Genomic DNA, 20,909 nt, shown 5'->3' on the forward strand with positions numbered 1-20,909 from the left:
TGCACATACACACATAGATACACATACACACACACACACACACACACACACACACACACACACACACACACACCAGTCACATGAACATACACATAAAGAAATAAATTTAAAAACAGAAATAGACAACAGAAGTGTTTCATGATGTCATTGCAATTTAAGATTGGCACGTTGGAGTATGGCAATCAGATTGAACAAGTAATTAGAGGTCTTTTCAACAGTTTTATATAAGTAGTGAAGGCATATGAACCTGGGAATTGGTGTCATCCATAAACTCATCTAGTCACTATAAAAAGAAAGGAAGTATATTAAGAGCCACCCCAATTTCGGTGGCATAGTTTCTTGGCTATTAGTAAACCAAAAGAAATAGCACTCCTTCCATGTCTTAAATTTTCGTCTCATTTAAAATTCTACCTGAAAGGGTATATACACAATCAGTGCAGAAGAGTCTTTATGAAATGCATTTAGAGAATCAAGATCCTCTTATTCATCCCAGTAACCCTCTTCACTTTTAAGAGGAAGAGAGATAGCAACAAGCTACATTCCCTTGAGTTTTTAATGCTCCAAGGGATATATACATTGTGACTTACATCTCAGATAAGGGCATACACAGTCTAACAAGATGGGTCATATGTAAAGAAAAATATTCTATTATATAAATGAATCATTTGCTGAATACTGACGTTTTTCAAATGTGTGCAAATCCAGATGATTCCAGACCTGCACCTAACTTCCTCATTCACTCATAAAACATGTCCTTCTAATGTTGTTACCAGCATGCCATCTTCTTCAGGGTGACACCTGCTAATTTACTCCTCACCCACAGACCCTCCTTTAATCCTAGCGTTTTAGCTCTGCTAAAAGCCTCAGCAATTCTAAGAGAAAGGGTCAAGGCCAGCAATCTATTTAGTTGAGTGGCTTTTTATACCAAACTAAAGATCTTTCCTACGATCCCTGGGACTACTTACATCTGTCAAAGCAACCTTACTTCTTGTAGGAAGCAGGGGGGGTGGCTAAAAACATCTTCCCTGAACATAGACATTTCAGTTAATTAATGGGCCAATGAAAAGGAGTGGAGGAAGGGGAAACAAGGCATTAGGCATTAAAACATTAGAGCATGTCATCATTGAAGGGCTCGGAAAGATCAAGCCCCGAGTCTGTCTTTATTGTCATAGTAACAGCAAACAAAGAGCTGCGACCTCCAGACCTAGAATAAAAGAACACCACTGAAATACACTCTATGGAAAGAAAGCAGATGACAGCAAATGGAGAGGTTGCTCAACACACAGAAAAAACTGACATTAGGGAGTGTGGGTGTGGTACAGTTGGTAGAGTGCTGGCCTAATGTTCACAAGGCCCTTGTTTTCATCCTATGCACCATGTAAAGTAAGCATAGTGTTACATTCTTATAATCCCAGCACTTGGGAAGTAGTAAAAAGAGCATCAAGGTCAACCTTGCCTACATAATGAACATGATGTGAGCCTAGGCTACATGAGACCCTGTCTTAAAAAATAATGTCATAGCATTGGATGTTTTGTTTGCCAGCCTCTGCTATCTAGTAGGGGCATTGTTACAAGTTATCTCAACTCTCTGTGTGTGTCTCTCTCCGTGTCTCTGCCTCTCTGCCTCTCTGCCTCTCTGTCTCTGTCTCTCTCTCTCTCTCTCCTTCTATCTGTGTGTATTTTAGAAGATTCTATAGGGGTGTGTGTGTGTGTTTGAAGTTTCTATAGTAATACGATTTCATATTTCTTTTTTTTAAAGGCCTTTGGTATAATTTATCCATAAGTGTAGAAGTTAGGCTTGGATCTTACTTCTAGTCTCAGGCTCCCAGAAATAAGACTCAGACTCAGATCTATTTTCTCCCGAATGGCTGGTTATCTGTGCTCAGGTACCATGTGTCCACCCTCTCACTTCATCTTGGGTGAATTTCCCCATGCCTGGTACTATCTCAGAATCCTTTCTGCCTCTTAGATGTCCCATCTCCTATTTCCTGTCTAAGCCATAGGCCATCAGATTTATTATTGCCAGGTGTCACATCCATATAATACACAGGATATTCTCTCTACAATAAGGGAAAATATATACCACAGTCCCCTTCCCAAGGCTTAGAGATCTTTGTAGAAGAGGGGACAGAAAGAGTGCAAGAGCCTGAGGTGGTGGATGGCTCCAAGGAGACACTATCTTTTGGACACAGCATGACAGCTGTGTACATGAACTCGCAGCAGCAGCAATAGCATGTACAAAACCTGTACAAGCCAGACTAAATCACAGCAAAGGAGTTTCATGCATAATTTCCCCACCTACTCCTAAGCTGTGGGGCTACTAGCACTTGTCAGCTACTAGAAGAGGGAGAGACGGTTTTCTCTGAGAGTGTAGCTCTTGCTATGCCTCTCTAGTAAGAGGTCATACATATCCAAGAAGATTTAGATAGTAAGAAATTTGCATTGAGGGATTTTAGAACATGACACAAACAGGGGAAGGTGGTAAATTAGGGAAGGGTTGGAGTGAATACGATCAAAGCACGCTGTATTAAACTCTCAAAGAATGAATAAAAATATTTTCTAAATAATTGACATTAGCTCTGAATGACTCATCCTTTCTTTTTGACTGGCTAGCTAGAAAAATGATAGATTCTAGTATGTTAGAAAAATGATAGATTCTAGTATGTCAGAAACATGGCAATATCATGGTAATATGGTTGTTCTGATTAATAATAATAATAATAACAGTAATAATAATAATACCATTAACTAAAAAGGAGACTCCAGATGCTAGCTCTGGCTATCAAGCAACACTGGATGCTTCTTGGTGAGTGAATAATAGTTATCCCTGGCTAAGCTGCACCTACCACAAACATCTGACAACGCCACAGGGAATAAACTCTGTCCAGAGTTACCACCCTGTCTGGCCCCCGTATCCCAAGACCATTTGACAGGGGCCAGAAGACCTGCCTGTTCCAGTTCTGATGACTTGCTGGGGAGGTTTTTGAAAGAATTATTTCTACACTTTGGGTCTTTGTTCTTCTGTGATGTGGAAAGGACACTCATTATCCCATGTGACTCCCATGCCTGCTGTGTGGAAGAGGCAAGATGCTGCGCTTTGGATAGACCCCTAAGGAGAAAAGAATAGGGCTGAGAGGTCTGAACTTTTGCTAATGGCTGCCCAGAATCCTGCACTGAGAGCCTGTGGCCCTGCAGGCTCATCTAGAGGGGAGTAAATGTTCCAGCAAACATTGCCTGAGGAAAAAAGGATCCATGAAAACATATTAAAGTAGCAATGAAAGAAGCTTTGCAGGTTAGCATTTAATTCTGACTCCAACTTTACAGTATGCTGAGCGCCAAATACTTGGAACTAGGAAAAAGCAAACCTCCAAGTTTGGAACTTGTGTTCACCTTTGTAAGCCTATCACCTAGTATAGCTTCTGGCACATCACAACTGGATTTCAGTAAATGAATTAATGAATAAGGGTTGTAAAAGGAAGAAGACAGTGTACAAATTAATTAAATTGGCTAAATTAAATAAAATAAATACATTAAAATTGCTGCCACTGAGCATCAGAACATATTCTTTATGATCCAAGGAAGCATGGTTTACTTTTGTAGTTAGCAATGCCGGCAACTACCTTTATGTAGTTCCATGGCTCTCCCTTTCTCGTTAGGGTACATCCTGGTTTTCTTCTATGAACATCAGTGATACTTCACATCATCTATCTCTATCCCCTTCCCGTCATCCCCACCACTTTGGCCAACAGTATTGAATTCCTAAACACAGATTTCAATGTTTTCAATTTTGATATTTTCAAATAGATTTCTAACAATTAAGAGTACATGGCAGGGGAACAGGCTATCCATGAAAGTTATTTTATGAGCATTGTTTTCTAAGGGGTCAGTAGGAAACACTTCCTCCTAAATTCAGGGCAGGGCAGAGGTATTGAGAACACAGTCATTGTTCCAGTAGAGTTTATTCTACCCTCAATGTGTGCCTGTCACAGAAAAGAAAGCACATGCTCCAGTAGCAGCTATCTTTGCTATGGAGCCATAAATTTGCTCTCTAAAGCTGCCCTTAGCCCTTCTCCAGGGAGCTTCTCCAGGTAGAAACCCAGGGCTGGCTGGGTATTGTGGGGCATGCCTGTAAACCCAGCACTCTAGCAACAAAGGTGGGCAGGAATCAGGAATTTAAGACCAGCCTCAGCTGCATAGTGAGTTTAAGGCTAGCCGGTGCAACAAGAGACCCTGTCTCTAAATAAAAAGGGGAAGGGGGATGGTTCAGTTAGTAGTGACATGCGCCTTTAATTCTGGCACTTGGAAGGCAGAGGTAGTCTGATGTCTGAGAGTTGGAGGCCAGCTTGGTCTTCATAGTAAGTTCCAGGACAGCCAGGACTGTTACACAGAGAGATCCTGTCTCAAAATAAATAGATAGGTAGATAGATGATAGATAGATAGATGATAGATAGATAGATAGATAGATAGATAGAATAAAAAATGGAAAAGAAAAAACCAGAAACCACACCCAGAGGCTCTAAAGCCTCCTGAACACATTCTGAACATCAATCAGAAAGCGGCATGGAGGCGGCAGAACCACAGACGCAGGAGCTATTTTTAAGGGACTAGAAATAAAAAGAAACCCTAAACACAGGTGTGTTCTGCACAAGTAGAAATGTTCCCAAATCCACAAGCCTTCTTTTTAAATAAACTAAAAGCAAACTGGGTTGCCACATCTCATCCTAGTGTCCAGGGGCACAAATAGTCCAGGTCTCTACACTTTATTTCAGGAGCCACAGAGGGCTCTCATACACCCACTAAATGTGTCTGATTCCTTTTCTAGAAAGCCACGCAAATGACAATCTAGAGCTGAAAAGGAGGCCAGCGCCTGTTCTGTGACTCCTGCCATGGCGCTGAAAGCAGGGCAGAGGAAATCACCTTGGCTGACAGCAAAAGGAAACATCTGCGGCATGTGGGGACAGTGGAGACTTAAATAGCAAATGTAACTGAAATGTGGAGCGTAACACTTCAGATCCTTAACCTCAACTCACAGATACAATAACTAGGCAAATCAAAATGCATATTGAACCAGTTGTGATGAAGCTATTCACTTTATGATAGCTTATAATCATCTAAATGAATTTCTGGGTGACTCATCAACTTAAAGAAGAGGTAAGAACTTCTCTATAATGTCAGCAGGTTTTTTTACAGGCACAGAATCCATTTTTTCCCACTTGCAGCAGACAAAAGAAAGTGTAGTGTATTTTCTTTCTAAATTCTTGCTAAAACCACCCCACTGTGAATTCTTAACTATTGCAGGTGGAGTTTTAAAACCACCTTTACCTACTTAATGTCACAATATGCATCCTTAACAGTAAATCCAAAGCCCACAGTTCCTTTTGCTGAAGTTTGAGAAGAAAAAGCCAGACTGGAAGTTGGCAATAGCTAGGATTATGGTTACTATAGGCAGATTCACTCCTGTGAGACAAGCCTCATACCCAACGTTGGGGTGCTAAGGATGGGTGGTGGAGCAGAAGAAAGCACCTCTCCATTCTTTAGCATCTCAGGGCACTTCTCAGGGGCTGAGAAGGAGGCTCAGGCTATCTTTCAGTCCAATAAAACAAGCCTGGGCTCACTTGCATATACAGGAAGTCAAGTGGGAAGAGACCTTGGAGGAAAAATTAGGGATGAAGTGCCCAAATAGCATGTATATTCTCAGCCGGGAGTACAAATGTGCAATAGAGGAGCTGGCAGCATCACATTATGTTAGCAAACCACTTCCAAGTGCGTTAACCTTTGAATCCAGAGAAATAGGATGCAGCCCTCAGAGGACACAGTCTCCTGTTCATGGTTACCTATTAAAAGATTGGGGCTGGTAGCAGTTGCTGTCCAGACCAAGCTCTCCCTTACCCAAATCAGATTCCTTTTATGAGACTGGACCATAGGCTGAAACATTCAGGACAGAATGTACGCCAGTGGTGAGGCCCGGAGGATAGAAGCTTAAAGTGAAAATTAGCATCTTCAGGTAAAAAAGAGAAACCAAGGTAGTATTCCTTTTTCTCAAACCATCATAAATGCTATTAACACACTGGGTTTTCAATTAAGAGGCTTCCCCCTCCCTCTAAAACCAAAACAGAAATACAGACAGTGAGTCCATTCCCTACTGCAAAGAATGGCAGTTACTTAATTCCCTGATTCTTTGTCAGTATAAGGGGAACGTGCTCTATTCCTTTCCCTGCATGACTAAAACCAATTATCAGTACTAATTATTAAAGTATTTGCATTATGCTTCACGCCCATTTAACAACTTACTTATCCCACTTGTTTGGTTACAGGACTGATTAAAAATAGGAAATGTACTATGTAGCAGAGAGCCGCCTCCTTTGGGGGGGGTTGTTAAGAAATGAGAACGGCCTCTCGCAGAGAGGAGCAAGGAGAGCATTGTTCCCCTCCTCTCCTCTCCTCCTGCCACATTCAACACCCACAGACTTACACTGAACTAAGTGAGGGAGAAGGGAGCTCACAGGTTAAAAAGATAGACGAGTTCTTAGAAGGGGGAAGAATTTATTGTTTCAGAAAGGTGTCTGCATAGCTGTAGTGTTGTTCTGTATACTACATATAAACTACACTGTCCATGAGAGGGTCAGCGTTCTCCCTAAAATACAAACAAACAAACAAACAAACAAACAAACAATGACAACAACAAAAACCAATAATCACTAGATGGTTGAAAAGCTTTTAAAGATCTGGAGCTCTGGAGCACTTCTTTCACTGGCATCTAGGGGTAGCAACAGGGGACACCACAGCAGTCCCCTCTCCTCTTCCTAACAGCCACAGGGCCTTTCCCCACTTCAATTCTCTGTTCCCTTTCCCAGCTCCCTGCATCATGCATCCTTTAGACAGACAATGCTCCCCATCCCCTAAGAGCTCAGGTGACTGTGGCCATATCTAAGTCATTCTGGCATGTAGAGAGTGACTAATGTGTTCCCAGCTACTCACCTGGATTAAAAAAAAACTACTTTCTGCATCTTGAAGACTGTCTGGCTTCTCATTGTACTCAACCATCATAAAATCCCTGTACTTCAGAGAAAAGCACTGTTTGTTCTAGGAACCACTTGACTAATATGACTTTTTAGCTACCAGCATGGTGAGTAGCACTGCATGAAAGGAGAAACAGCGTGTGGTCAAGACCTTAGCAAACTGCTTTGCTTCACATAGATTTTACCGCTCTCCGGGTCTTTACAAGGCTCTGGCTGAAATGATAATAAAATCATCCAACCTTTATAGCCCAAACAAGACAAGCAAAATTCTCTCAGGTACTCTATCTGTCTTTGATTTGAATAGCAAACATTCTTTAAGGTTTTGCTGCCTGTGAGGCATGACCAGCCTTTTAAGAGCCTCTTCTTGAGTCCCTAATGACACAGGCCATTCAGCCTGGCCACTATAGAAGGCAGAACCCACAGTTAAGTAACCTGCCTTCTGGGTCATTCCTTCCAGGACAGACTCTTGTTCAGGGTCATGTAGATGTGCAGGTGGCCCTGACTGAGGTACACAAAGATCTATTGAATTCTCAAGTAGGTTATTTGCCAGGACTTCACCTGAATAAAAAGAAAGATGCAAAAATTTCCCACAAGTTCAAGACCATAAAACGGAGTGTTAAAATGTCTAAAACAAGCCAGGCATAATGGTTATGTCTGTGATCTCAGCACTTGGGATGCTAAAACACAAAGATGGTAAGTTCAAAACCAGCTCGGGCTATCTAACAAGATTCTTTGTCAAAACAAAATACAATGGCTAAAATGAAAACTTATAGTTTATACATACTTCACAGCACTTCACAGTTTAGAAGGTGGGAGGAAAAACTCTTGTTTACCTTATTGATGAGAGTCACTATATCTCCTTCCTTGATTGTCAATTCATCATCATTCTGTGCCTCATATGGAAATATTACTTTGCAGTAATCCTTGGCTGTAAGAAGAACAGAAAATATAACCTTTAAGGTGTTTCATCTAATGAGCTGACCCAATTGAAGGTGCTCCCTGACACATTGACCTCAAGAAAAAGACATGCTCAATAGAATATTATGGCTGGATAAGGGGCCACCCTCCGAAAGAGATCCAAGAGTGCTTATGGTAGGCTCATGCATATTTATCTCTGCATTTTACCCTCATGAATAATAGGACACCTTGCATGCCATGGGATTATTTGCTTTTCTCGGATAGAAAGGCAAAAGATTTTTCTTCATCTTGAGAAAGAAAATGTGAACTATCTGATATTTTCTAAAGATTTTTTTCTCATTGCTTTATTGCACATATTACACAATCAGAAATGGGGCCTTTATGTCTATTATGTCTATTATAAAGCTAGCATAGCAAATAAAACAATGAGGAATTGTCTCTTACATGATGTATTAAGAGATAAATACCAATGTATTTGCATGTAAGAAATGTCAACCACAAGCAGCCAACGAATACTACCCAATTTTTTTCTTTTATTCTTTTCTTATAGATCACATTCTTTCCCTCCATTTCTTCCAGTCCCTCCCCCACCTTCCCTCTTCCCTAGAACAACTTCTCCTACATTTCCCTTCAAATAAAAGAACAGGCTTCCCAGGGATATCACCAAACATGGCATAACAAAATCCAGTAAGATTAGGCACATACCCTCATATGAAAGGTGGACATGGCAACCCAGTAGAAGGGAAAAGGTCTCAATACCAGGCGAAAGAGTCAGAGACACCCCCCACTACCACTTTTGGGAGTTCCATTAGAACACCAAACTACACAGCCATATTGTATATGCAAATGACCTAGCTCAGAACTATACAGCACCAAAATGATTTTATGAATCTCTGTGTGGCATGAGTGAACTAATTTATGTATAGCTCATGGTCTCTTTGTACAAGCACACTTGTTCATTGATGGAGCTGTTTATAAGTAAGAGAATATATAGTCCTCACTGCTAATTCAAAATCAATTTAAATATTACTGAGTAGATACTACTGATTTTAAATTAGCTCTATCAAAAAGCATCAGGTAAGAAGACAGTGAAACCCTTTGTAAGGGATTTGGGAAATGAAGACTGGCAAACCAAGTTTTCATGACTCAGGACAAAAGATAGAAAGAAAAACTCAAGGAAATTAGTACCTTCTAGAACAGACATTTACTATATTCTCCAGCAGAGTCCAAAAGTCTCATGGTTCTGTTTGAATATTCTCAGATATTTCCTAAGACTTAGGCTCTTTCCTGCATCTACATCATAACTTACAACTCTATGCCTAAGTGTCAATTAAATTGTCCCTAGTATGTTTTATACCATCTCTCTTTAATTAGAAATAGTAAAACTTTCCCAAGTCCAAAATGGTTAGATGTTCTAAAGGGGGGGGGAGTTAAACATTTTTAAATTGGATAATGACAACTCTTCACCAATTTTCCAATTGACTGTGCTAGTGAAATATGACTTCTCAACCTCAAAACTTCAAACATGAACACACAATATTATTGAAGAACTGTCCTGCAAAATCCCAACTCTATGAAAATCATAGATTTTTTTTGAAAGAATATCAGTTATTCATGACCAACAAAGAAAGAGCACACCATGTGAAAAGGTTAATAAAAAATGTGATCAACCACTCTGGATTAACTTTCCAGCAGCCATTCCCAGCCCTTCATGTCCTACTTGACAGAATCCTCATTTGCTCAGGTCTATTCTGTCCAGGAAAGTAATGTTAATCTTCTCTCCAGGGACTAATGAGGACCAATCTTGCTTAGCTTCTGAAATCATGCATATTTAAGATGGCATGGCTATAGACAAATAATGTTATCTTACTCCTCTTTGTTGCTGACTTGTTTAGGGGCAAGACATGATCTTCTAGTCAATGAAATCTATAAAAGGAAATGTTAGAGATGGCATTACTAGATTGTGTTGCCTATAGATGTAAGGCAAAGAGTTGCCTGCCTTTGATCATTTTGTTTTGTTTGCAGTGCTATAGATAGAACTTAGAGCCAGGGGTATGCTAGTTGAAGACTCTACCACTGGGACCAATCTACCTGCTACCTTGAGGCTTCTAACACAGTTTTATCATTGTTGGAAATCAAGATAACATTTGACACTATTGTAATCATTTGTGAACATTATAAAAAAAAGCCCCCCCCCCCGAAAATGATTCTAAGTCTTGATGGTATTGAGCTACCTTTCAAATTCATCAGCTTCAGGAGGTCCTTTGCTCTGAACCTCTTGCCATACAGTTTAGCAACCCAATTGCTTTTCACTCTTTTGTGATCCAGTAGGTAGGTAGTCACTCAAAACAGAAGCATACTAACAAGAAGAAACTTGATACAAATTATCTCAATGTTTTTCTTAGTGCAAAATCCCCCCTCACCATCACTCTCTACCAAAAAGAAGCCTCCTACTATGTCATTTCAGTTTCCTTCATCACTTACCTTCTGACTTCAGGGCACAGCCTATAAGAGTATGCTGTGGAGTTCCACTGTAATCACCACAATGGAAATATTGCTAAGTAAGAACTAACGTGCCTTTATTTCACAGGGCCATTTTATCTTATACTTACAAATTCCCTGTAAGCTAAGATAAACATATATCTTCTACATAAAAAAATGGATTTTAATAAGTTTAAAGGAGGGGGAAATAGACTACACTGCTATAAAGAGATAAAAGAGAAACTAGAATAGGAGGATTAAATGGGGAAGACGATGAGAGAGTAGGTAAAGGAAGGAACATGGGGGGGAACAGCTAACACCAATGGACATTTATAATGAGGGAGACAATGCCCCATCCAAACATCTCATGCCACCAAGTACAACTTGAATTACATCTTGTTGAGTCATTGGCCAAAAGGTTCTTACCGTGTCCCCCTCCAAGTATCACAAGCTATTGCCAAGACCACTGGTTGTTCTCCCCAATCCAAAGGGAAGGTGGTACTGATGAGGACAACAGTTACTTATTTTACTGAACTGGTGCACAACTAGAACTTTTACCCTTCTAGAGTTCATGCTGCTGGAAGGTACTGTGCATTCTTCCAACGGAGAAATATAGTCATCACTATTGTCTAGCTACAAAACCTTTGACCTAATAGCCAAGACTTCCTGCAAGATATACTGATGGGATTGTGGTACAAATGTTATGGGAGTAATTAACCATTGGATATAAGACCGACTCCATGAGATGGAATGCATATGACACTGCTAAAGTAGTCAAAAACACAAGACTAGATAGGTCATGGGCACTAGGGGAAAACCAAATACTAATGTTCTAAAATGACTCCTAATGACATACAGGTATATCCATGGATCAACGTCTGTTTCAACCTCCATCTACATAGCCTTTTCTTGCAGCATATGGTTATTAACACAGAGAAAGCATATGGTTATTATCACAACTAGACAATGTATAGAGAGCGAGAGACTAAGGACCATTCAGTCTTGAATGGGATGTCTTCATCAAATGCCTCCTCTCAAGGCTCAGGGTCTATGCAGAAGAGGAGGTAGGAAGATTGTAGGAGACAAAGGTGGTGGATGATTCCAAGGAAACAGTGTCTGACAAATGCAACAGGACCTATGCACATATAAACTCACAGAGACTGTGGCAGCAAGTATAGGACATGCACAGGTTCAAGACAGACAGGGTCCCAGCACTGAGACGGGGAAAGTAGACATGGGGTCCCACCCCTAACCAAGAAGCAATTTGCAAGTGATACACATTGGCAAAGGGAAAAATCAGTTTTCTTCAATGACATAACATTGTGTATATCAACCACATTCCAGGGCAAGTCACATGTCCAGGAGTAGTTGGCCAATGCAAAACAGACTCCATGATTTTTTGTTTTGATTTTAAAGAGAGAAAGGACATAAAGTTGGATGGACCAGGAGATGGGGAGGATCTGGGAGAAGTTGGGAGAAGGAAAAGAATAGGACTGTGGTGGTTTAAATAGGTTTGGTCCCCATAGAATTATGTATTGAAATGCTTGGTCCCTAGGGAGTAGCACTATTAGAAGGTGTGGCCTTGTTGGAAGAGGTGTGGACTTACAGGAGGAAATGTGTCGCTGTGGAGGAGCTTTGAGGTCATATATATGCTCAAGCAATGCCCGGTGTGGCATTTTCCTCTTGGGTGCCTATGTGCATTCCCAGAACTGACACAGAGTTCTTGCATATTTCTTGATAATCATTGAGTGATACCTAAGAAGTAGTGGAACCCTCAAAGGACAGAATTTTGGGTCAGGAGTCAGGACACTTGGAACTGGGCTCGGTCCCAGCTGGACTTTTGTGGACTGCTTGACCTGAGACGACATCCAGCTACATGACATTGTAGCTCTGGATGAACACAGTGCTATCAGGTGTAAAATCAGAAACCAGCCAAGGAGATGAGAGGTTAGTTTAGCTATCTTCAGCAGAACATCTTACACACATTTAAGTGTAGTCCAAATCTTAAAGTTTAAACAACTCAAAACAATGCTGTTCTAATTAGAGAACTAAGTTGTTCCAGCTCCTACTTAGGCCCTCAAAAGCATATCATTGATGTTCTCAGATCACACAGTACCATAATAGGTTAGACCTATGTTCTTTCCAGCAATGGCATTTCAACACTCCAATCACAACCACTTCTAGGCAAATGTGGCAGCCAGTAGACTCATACTTAATTATGATGTATTTTTTTTAAAAAGTTATCCTTACTTATGAAGCATTTTAGCCATTTAAATAGCATTTAGCCATTGTGTAGTATCATAAAATAAAAACACATTGGTTTGTGTTTCAGTGGCTTTAAGATACTTGTTCAAAAATAAATACATATGCAAAATCACTACTAACTTCAAAAGTGTGATAGTAAACCTACTGTATGCTGTCCCCTATTTCAATTCAAACATTTTCTGACCACTACCATGCAAAAGACACTGCCAACTAGTTCTGGAGTCTGAGCCTATGATATACAAATAAGACCAAGCAGAACTTCCTGTCCTTACATGGAAGTGAAGAATGCCAAAGGACAAGACAAATACACACATCAATTGATGGTAAGGGGTGCTGCTACCCTGTTTTACAGAATGGCAAGGTCATGTTCATGCAGAAAAATGGTCCAAAAACAAAATGCTTTAAAAGAAAAGGATAATTCTAAATCCTTTTTGGACATGAAAAAAACTCTAAGTTTTAAATAAGTAGCAAACAGATAAAGAAGAAAGGGCTAAAATTAATTTTTGCAAGCAGGTATTTTCCATTAATTCATTAATTTGATTGATGTAGATAGTCTGAAATCAAGTAGGAATAGATCTACACATAAGTAGAAAGGCATAATTTATATAGTAATTGAAATGACTTTGTTGTTACTTTTTCCTTGAATGATTAAAATATGTCAATGAATTAGCTAACCTAAGTCTAGATTCCTAACTTTCTTCTGAGAGCTTTTGTCTTAGTCTTTAGATAATCTGATAAGAAAAGACTTTTTCTTTCCAGAAATGAAACAAAACAAACCATACAAACACATTTCAGAGAGTAGAGAAAGTGTACACAGCACAAGAAGGTTCATGGACTCCCTCCACGTTACTCCCAGATCGAGTTATTCATGCCACTTTAATTACCAGCTCTAAGCTTTTTTACTTTTTAAATTTAATTGCATTTATCTATCTATCACCCATTCATACATTTGTGTATATGTATGCAAGAAAGTGTGTGTGTGTGTGTGTGTGTGTGTGTGTGTGTGCTGAGCTGACCACATACGATGGTCAGAGAATAAGTGGAAAGAGTTGGTTTCTCCTTCTACCCTGTGATCCCCAGGGATAGACCCTGTGGCTTCGGGGTAGGCAGCAAGCACTTTTACTCAGTGAACCACCATGCTAGCCTTCTTTGCTTTTTGAGAGAGGATCTCATATAACCTAAGCAAACCTCACATTTACTATATAGTCCAAGTTGGTTTTGAACTTTGTGTTGATTCTCCTAACAGCCTCTGAAGTGCTGGGCTTGCAGATGTGCACCACCACATGTGGGCAGCTTTCAAATTTTTAAGAAACTTGCTCAAGTAAGAATCACAAAGAACAGCAAGTATGATTCATCCTCTCTCTCCCTAAAACATTATTTCAGTCTCTAGACATTGGGAAATTTACATGTTATTAAAACAAACCATTAAAGGAACTGAACTCACATGCTCACATTCCATGATTCCCTCCATCTAGTTTCATAATGGATTAAAGAAAAAACCCACCTTAAACAAATAACCCAAAATCCTTCTGCTTAAAAAAATCAAAATAAAAACAGAATAAACAAAATAAATATGTTAGCAATCTGAACACATACATATGCGGATATAACTTTAACTCCAGAACACTCACTAGGCTCACTTTCAACCTCTGAAGGTGCTCTGAGCTCACTTTCAACCTATAAAGATTAGGAGCCTGTGTACCCAGACTCTGGTAGAAAGAAAGCTCTCCAGAGCTTTGTGGCAGCAGTGCAAGGGATCAGGTCATGTCTAAAACTGAGGTTTCATTTTCCCTCGAGACACTATAAAAGAAACAGTATCAAGGGCTAGGGGGATGCTCAATGGGAAAAATGCCTGCTGTATAAGATAAGCACGAGGACCTAAGTCAGATAACCAACACTCACATAAAAGCTGAGCAAGTCTCATGTACCTGCCTGGAAACCGAGTGCTAGGGGTAGTAGTGGGGACAGGTGGATCCTGAGGACTCTCTGGCCATCCAGTCTAGTTGAAATGGTAAGCTTTAGGGTCAGTGAGACTCTGTCTCAAAAAGAAAGGTGGGGTAACTAGGGGAGACACTCAGTATTGTGATCTGACTCCCATACGCATGCACACACACAGGCACACACAAACACAAATAAGCACATCTCACCCATGTGCATAAACACACACACAGTACCAACTCAGTGATGCAGACTTCCCTTAACATCGTAATTCTGCCCTTCAATGGATAAGTATTATCTAAGATACTACTAGTATCTTAGAATCAGAACTAATCAGATACTTAGAATCAGATACTACTAGTATCTTAGAAGCAGAACTCCTAAGAACAGACTTATTTAAAATTTCAAAGAAATATGCTTCACATGCCCTATCATATGTACCACCTACTACTAGGGGTCTTATGTTATCATGCCAAATCATTAAAATTCTGTAGCAAATGGATGACCTGTATCACCCTAAGTAAGAGAAATAAATAACATACAGGTTTATGTCAGCCAAGAACAGGTTTCATCACCCTACAAACACTAAAACCTTTTCATTCTCAGAGATTTTAATAATCTGGGACTATGTGTAGGGGTGGTATTCTATCTCTCTATGGACAACCGACTAAGGTAAGCAAGACTAGTATCTGGCTGTCAGGGATCTTACAATTAAGTGGCAGAAATGAAACATGCATAAATCTAGCTCTTGACAATGCGACAGCAGGGAAGGGATGAGAGCCACACAGTCAGCTCAAAGCATCAGAATGTCAGAAATGGGATAATCACCTCCATTGTCAGACACATAGAACCCTGTCCTTTGGAGATAAAATGGCACTGAATTTTCTACAGTGCTCTAGGGAACTGACCAGAGAGGCAGGTCTTGTGGAGTTCACAGCCATTGCCCATGGTCAAAGCTGTGTGGGACATCTGCTCACATAACTTCTTAGATCCCTTTCCTGGTATCTGAGTCTTCAAGTCTTGGTAGGATGAGGACTCTATATATGAAATAAGAACTCTGCTAATTCCCATTACCAGGGAAGCTTAAAACATCCTGGTCTCAGTCTGAGGTTCTCATAATTGAGTGGGCAATGGCCTCAGACATAGGGCTTGAAGACCCCATAGGGCTCATTGACCCCACCCTTATGTCTGACTTGGGGTAGGCCCAGCAGATTTGCATTTTGGACAAGGTCTCCAGGCTGGTTTTGCTGCTACTATCCCTGAGACACACTGTGAGAATCACTGTCTAGTGTTGTGCTGTACTAGGAGTCTGGTAATAGCAGGGACTGGGAGGATGGACCAATGTAGTAGTGGTACTGGGGCTGGTTGTGCTGCATGGTATATTTAGATAGGCTCTCCAGCTCTGGATCATATTTTGAGCACCTGGGAGCAGCAGGAGGGGTCAAATATGTATTAGGTTTGCTATAAAAGTCAATAAATGAGTGTCAATTGTGCATCAAGGAAGAGGGTAGTTGTAATAACACTCTAATAGAACTTACTATACAAATACACTAGTAGTTCAAACCTGGGGCTCTGCTGTGTAAATAAGTCCTCCAAAGACCGTGCATTTGTGAACTTAATTACTAATACAAGAATGTTGGGAGATGGTGCTTATTTGGAAGTTTTTAAGTAATGAGGATTCTACTCTCATAAATGGATTAACTCTGGTCATAAAAGGGCTAAAGTCTATGAGTTCAATCTTTTTCGTTTATGTGTATATGCATGTGGTATGTGGGGTGTGTTGTGTGTGTGTGTTTGTGTTTGTAGTACATGCATATGAACGTGTAGGTACGTATGCCCATGAACATGCATACAGAGACTAGGTTAGGATGTTGGGTATTGTCTTCTACTGCTCTTTGACTTGCTGGACTAGGGTCTCTCAATGAATCGTAAGACCACTATTTTAGGTAGGCTGGCTGGCTAGAGAACTATCTGAACTACTAAACTCCCAGGATCCTCCTATCTTTGCTCGCCAACACTGGGTTTACTGGAATAGGCAACCATACCTGACTTTAAATATAGGTTCTGGAGATTTAAACTCACGCACCTATACTTGCAAAGCATGCATTCTTACCCACTAAGCCCTCTTGCCAGCATGTTTTGTTTGCTTAAGATAATATCTCATGTATCCTGGACTGGCTTCAAATCATATATAGCCGAGGATGACCTTGAACTTCTGACCCTTCTATCTGTACGTCCAGAGTGCTGTAATTACAAAGACATGTACCACCATACCAGTTTTATGTACTGCTAGCAACTGAATCCAGTGTCCTGTGTATAGTAGACAAGTACTTTACCCACTGATGTACATTTCCAACCTCTTATTCTTTCTGGCCCATGGGATACTTTTCACCATGTTATAAAATCTCAACAGCCCTCACCAGACACGTTTCCTTTAATCGTCTAGCCCCCAGAACCATGAGGCAAATAGATTTCTACCACCTATAAACTTTTCAGTCTGTGGTTTTCTACTATAGTAACAAAATACAGAACAAGTTAGGCTTTCGAAGGGATACTGGCAATACCTTGAGACAGTTTTGTTTGCTACAACAGGATAGGAACAGGTTCTATTGACATCTATTGAACAGAGGGCAGGGAGGCTGTTAAAGACACTGTGATATACAAAGGACAGTTCCCAGGATAAAGAATGATCTGCCCACATGTAAGTACATTCAATCTACATTCAGACTGAATTCAGACATGGAAATGAAACCTGAAGTGTACATTACCATATTTGTCAATTCCAACCCAACAGCCTCCCTTACGAAGAAGCTGACTGTTCAATTGCCTTTGATCTTAGACACTGCTGGGAACTTGTCTTTTCAATTATGTCCCAAGCATTAATTAGAACACCCTTTCACTTTTGTGTTTAAAAAAGAAGCATTGTTTCAAAAGAATAAAATGAAAACCTGAGAAGCAAAGCCTTTCTGTTCTAGCTCAGAGTAGAGGCTGGAGCACTGTTCTCTCATCCTCAGCTTTGTCTGCCCAGATGAAAAGCTTGGAGACTTTGGGAGAAAGGCCAGCCATCAGGAAAACAGGAAGCCTTTCTTCTCTTAAGAGGACTGAAGTTGAAAGGTCGATTTTCAACAACCTAGGTAGCTGGGTCCCATCATAGGAAGGCCCTCACTCTGAATCCAGTGAACAGATGTACTGGGGGTCTAGGAAGAGAGGGGTCTTTGGGGAGATTGAACATGAGGGCTCTGGTAGACAAAAAGACATCAGTGGATAAAGAGGAGATGTGCTTCATATGAGATGTGTCCAAATCCCCAGGCAGAGTATGCGTGAGATTTGGGTAGAGGAAGTGAGCAAAAAAAACCCTGCAATGTCAGAAGTCATTTAAAAGTCTCCATTTGTTCAACCTCCACTCAGTGTATATCCCGTGAGTCTATGGCACTGTTGTGGGCTGCATGATGGGAAAATCAAATGGTATCTGTCCTAAACCTAGAGGGATCAACAATCTAATGGTACCAATGAAGTATCTCATGTCACTACTATAGATAATAATTTCCAAGAGGCAAGTCAATGGTCCCAGAGGTGGTACAAATGTCTAGTCACTAAGTAAATGAGCTGTAACATGGAAAACAGCCCACTTGTACCTCCAATCATACTTTATCCAGATATTCCAAACCTACTTGTTCATCTAGAGCAGTGGTTTTCAACCTTCCTAATGCTGTGACCCTTTTAATACAGTTCCTCATGTGGTGAACTCCAACCATAAAATTATTTTCTTTGCTACTTCATAACTCTAATTTTACGACTGTTATGAGTCACACTGTAAATATCTGATATACAAGATATCTGATATGCAACCCCTGTGTAAGAGTCATGAGTCTAATTTTATTACTGTTATAAATCATAATGTAAATATCTGATATGCAGATATCTGATATGTGATCCCCGTGAAAGGGTCATTTGACCCCAAAGAGATTGTGACCCACAGGATAAGAACCACTGATCTACAGTCTTCTGCATCTATAATACTGAATAGTTCAGAAAGATGCTAAGACGGCCTGTCTTTGGGGCTATTTTTTCTAACTTACAGAGATCACAAATCTGTACCAATTGTAATAAGAAAAAGGGAGATACCAGATGTGATAGGCTGAAGGCACCTCAAGGCACTTTGTTATGAATATTTAGATAGTTTTCCTCTTGTTATGAAAATTATGGCAATCTGTTCCCCAGCATGAGCTGCTGATGAATTTCAGCATCATGAAAGTCTTTTGTTTGGGTGTAGGGTGGGAAGAATGTTCCCTGCTTAAATAAATCTGGATCACTCAAAAAATACCAACTCACATGAGTATTTTTGAGTCATCATAACTCTGAATCCTGATGTGGGCCTGTGGCTTAATGTGCTGAGGAGACAGCTGGCAGGAAGAAACAGCTCTCTTCTGTACTGCCGGGCATCCTTTGCCATAGGTTTCTATTTTAGGTCAAAAGGAAGAAGCATGCAGGCTGCCTGGATGTTAAACTCCAGGTCATTTCCAAAGATTGCCCAACACTCTGTAACCTTCTACCTAAACACAGATGTGGCATCAGGATCCAGAAACAGGAAACTGGTCCAAAGGTTGAAGGAATTACACTAAATGGCCATCATAGGAGAGCAATTACTGTAAAATTTACTTTTGGCAAGGAAAGCCAAAGGGAAAATGTATACAGTAAAATTCAACTGTCAAAGTTCTTATCCCTAAATCCATGGAAAATGCCCAATAGTAAACAACAAATTCCTCAAGGACTTGCTGACCTAATGCCTACCCACAAGCATATTAATATTAATACCCATCAATATCACATTTTCTAATAGAATTATTCTCCCTTTTGTCTCTCCCATTAGGCTGCTTAATATTTTGGAGTAGAAAATCCTTCTAGACCTGATCAATATTTTGGAGTAGAAAATCCTTCTAGACTGATTGCTAAAGGTTTCAGGACCGAATGAGAGGATGAAGATGCTGGGAGACAACTAAGGTCCTTTCTTTGTCTAGTGCAACATTCTGACTGCATACACAAAGCAGATCATGAGAATAAAGGCCAGAGAAATTAAAGTAAGCTATCTGTCTGAGGCTATGTCAGTAACTAATAATAGCTGGTCCTCCGAGGACTCTAATGCAAAATACTCCAACCAGTCTCTATAAAATCCCTTCTTTGCAAGTAATCAATTCTACCACCATGATATTTTGGAAGAGCCAGGCATATAGATGTGGTTCATTGCTATTTATAGGACTGAACAAGGTATGCGCTAAAGGCAGGATTCTACCACATGCTTTAGGTAGCTGAGTATCTGCAACGGTGTATATCACCTAGTCCAAGGAGCCCATCTTAGACCCAATGAACTGAAGTTCCCAGGAAAAAGAAGCCACATGTATCTTGAAGGTTTTACAAGGCTGACTGACTTTCAAATGTTGATTGAAGAGATAGAATGGTACGAATCTTTGGGAGTCAAAATTGTCTTGATCTATCTTCATTCCTCTTAATAACCATTTACCACCTACCTCGGTATCAGGTAAAGCCTTTGGAAAGTATATTTAGTAGATCTCTAAGATTTTGCAAACCAAAAGCTAAGAATGTCATCAGAGAACATTTAAAACCTATAGTAGTGACTTCTGCTTTTGCCCATAACCTGCTGTTCCCACTGAAGTATTCTGTAAAAGCCTTGATTTATGAGTTTCTTTTGTTCTGTGGCTATAAAATTAGTTCATGTAATTTGTCTCTATATTGGAACATGTCACGCAGATCAACCTAAATGCATGTTCCCAGGCCATGCTCACTCATGTTTGGCTCAGCAGAGACTATCTCTCTGAGAGCTATGGTTTTCTGTCAAGGGCTTCATTCAGTATTATTCTTAAATAGACTGTCCAACGTGGTCACCAATAGGTACATGTGACTCCTGAGCACTAGGAAATGTGGCTGCTACTCTAAACTGAGATACCTGAGATACATAATACATGCAAACCATATGTGCCACTGTGAGGATAGCACACTGAGAAAGAGTACAGCATCTTTTAAATAATTTTACAGAGAGTACATATTTAAAAGGCTGTATGTACATATATTGACTTTAATACAATATATTAAAATTAGCTTCTATTTTTAATGTGGTCTCCAAAAATTTTTAAATCATATACTGGTTCATGTGATAGTTCTATTGGATCACATTGTTGTAAAATGAAACTAATCTTTTCTAATCTACTCACCTAATCCTTCTAAAAGACTTGGGTCTGCTGCCTGAAATATCTACACAAAGGTATTCTATAG

The 20,909-nt window shown here is 40.1% G+C and overlaps 1 protein-coding gene across 3 annotated transcripts in view; it reads right to left on the reverse strand.

Annotated features, from left to right (window-relative positions):
- Sh3kbp1 (SH3 domain containing kinase binding protein 1) overlaps positions 1-20,909 on the reverse strand; it is a 330,974-nt gene that overhangs the window by 84,242 nt on the left and 225,823 nt on the right. For all 3 annotated transcript variants that reach the window (XM_028772689.1, XM_028772690.1, XM_028772691.1), the window contains one exon: positions 7,853-7,947. In XM_028772689.1, coding sequence (XP_028628522.1) covers positions 7,853-7,947 — 95 coding nt within the window. The remainder of the gene's footprint in view (positions 1-7,852; positions 7,948-20,909) is intronic.

This window comes from Grammomys surdaster, unplaced genomic scaffold, assembly GCF_004785775.1.
Source record: "Grammomys surdaster isolate TR1022 unplaced genomic scaffold, NIH_TR_1.0 217, whole genome shotgun sequence".
NCBI lineage: Eukaryota > Metazoa > Chordata > Mammalia > Rodentia > Muridae > Grammomys > Grammomys surdaster.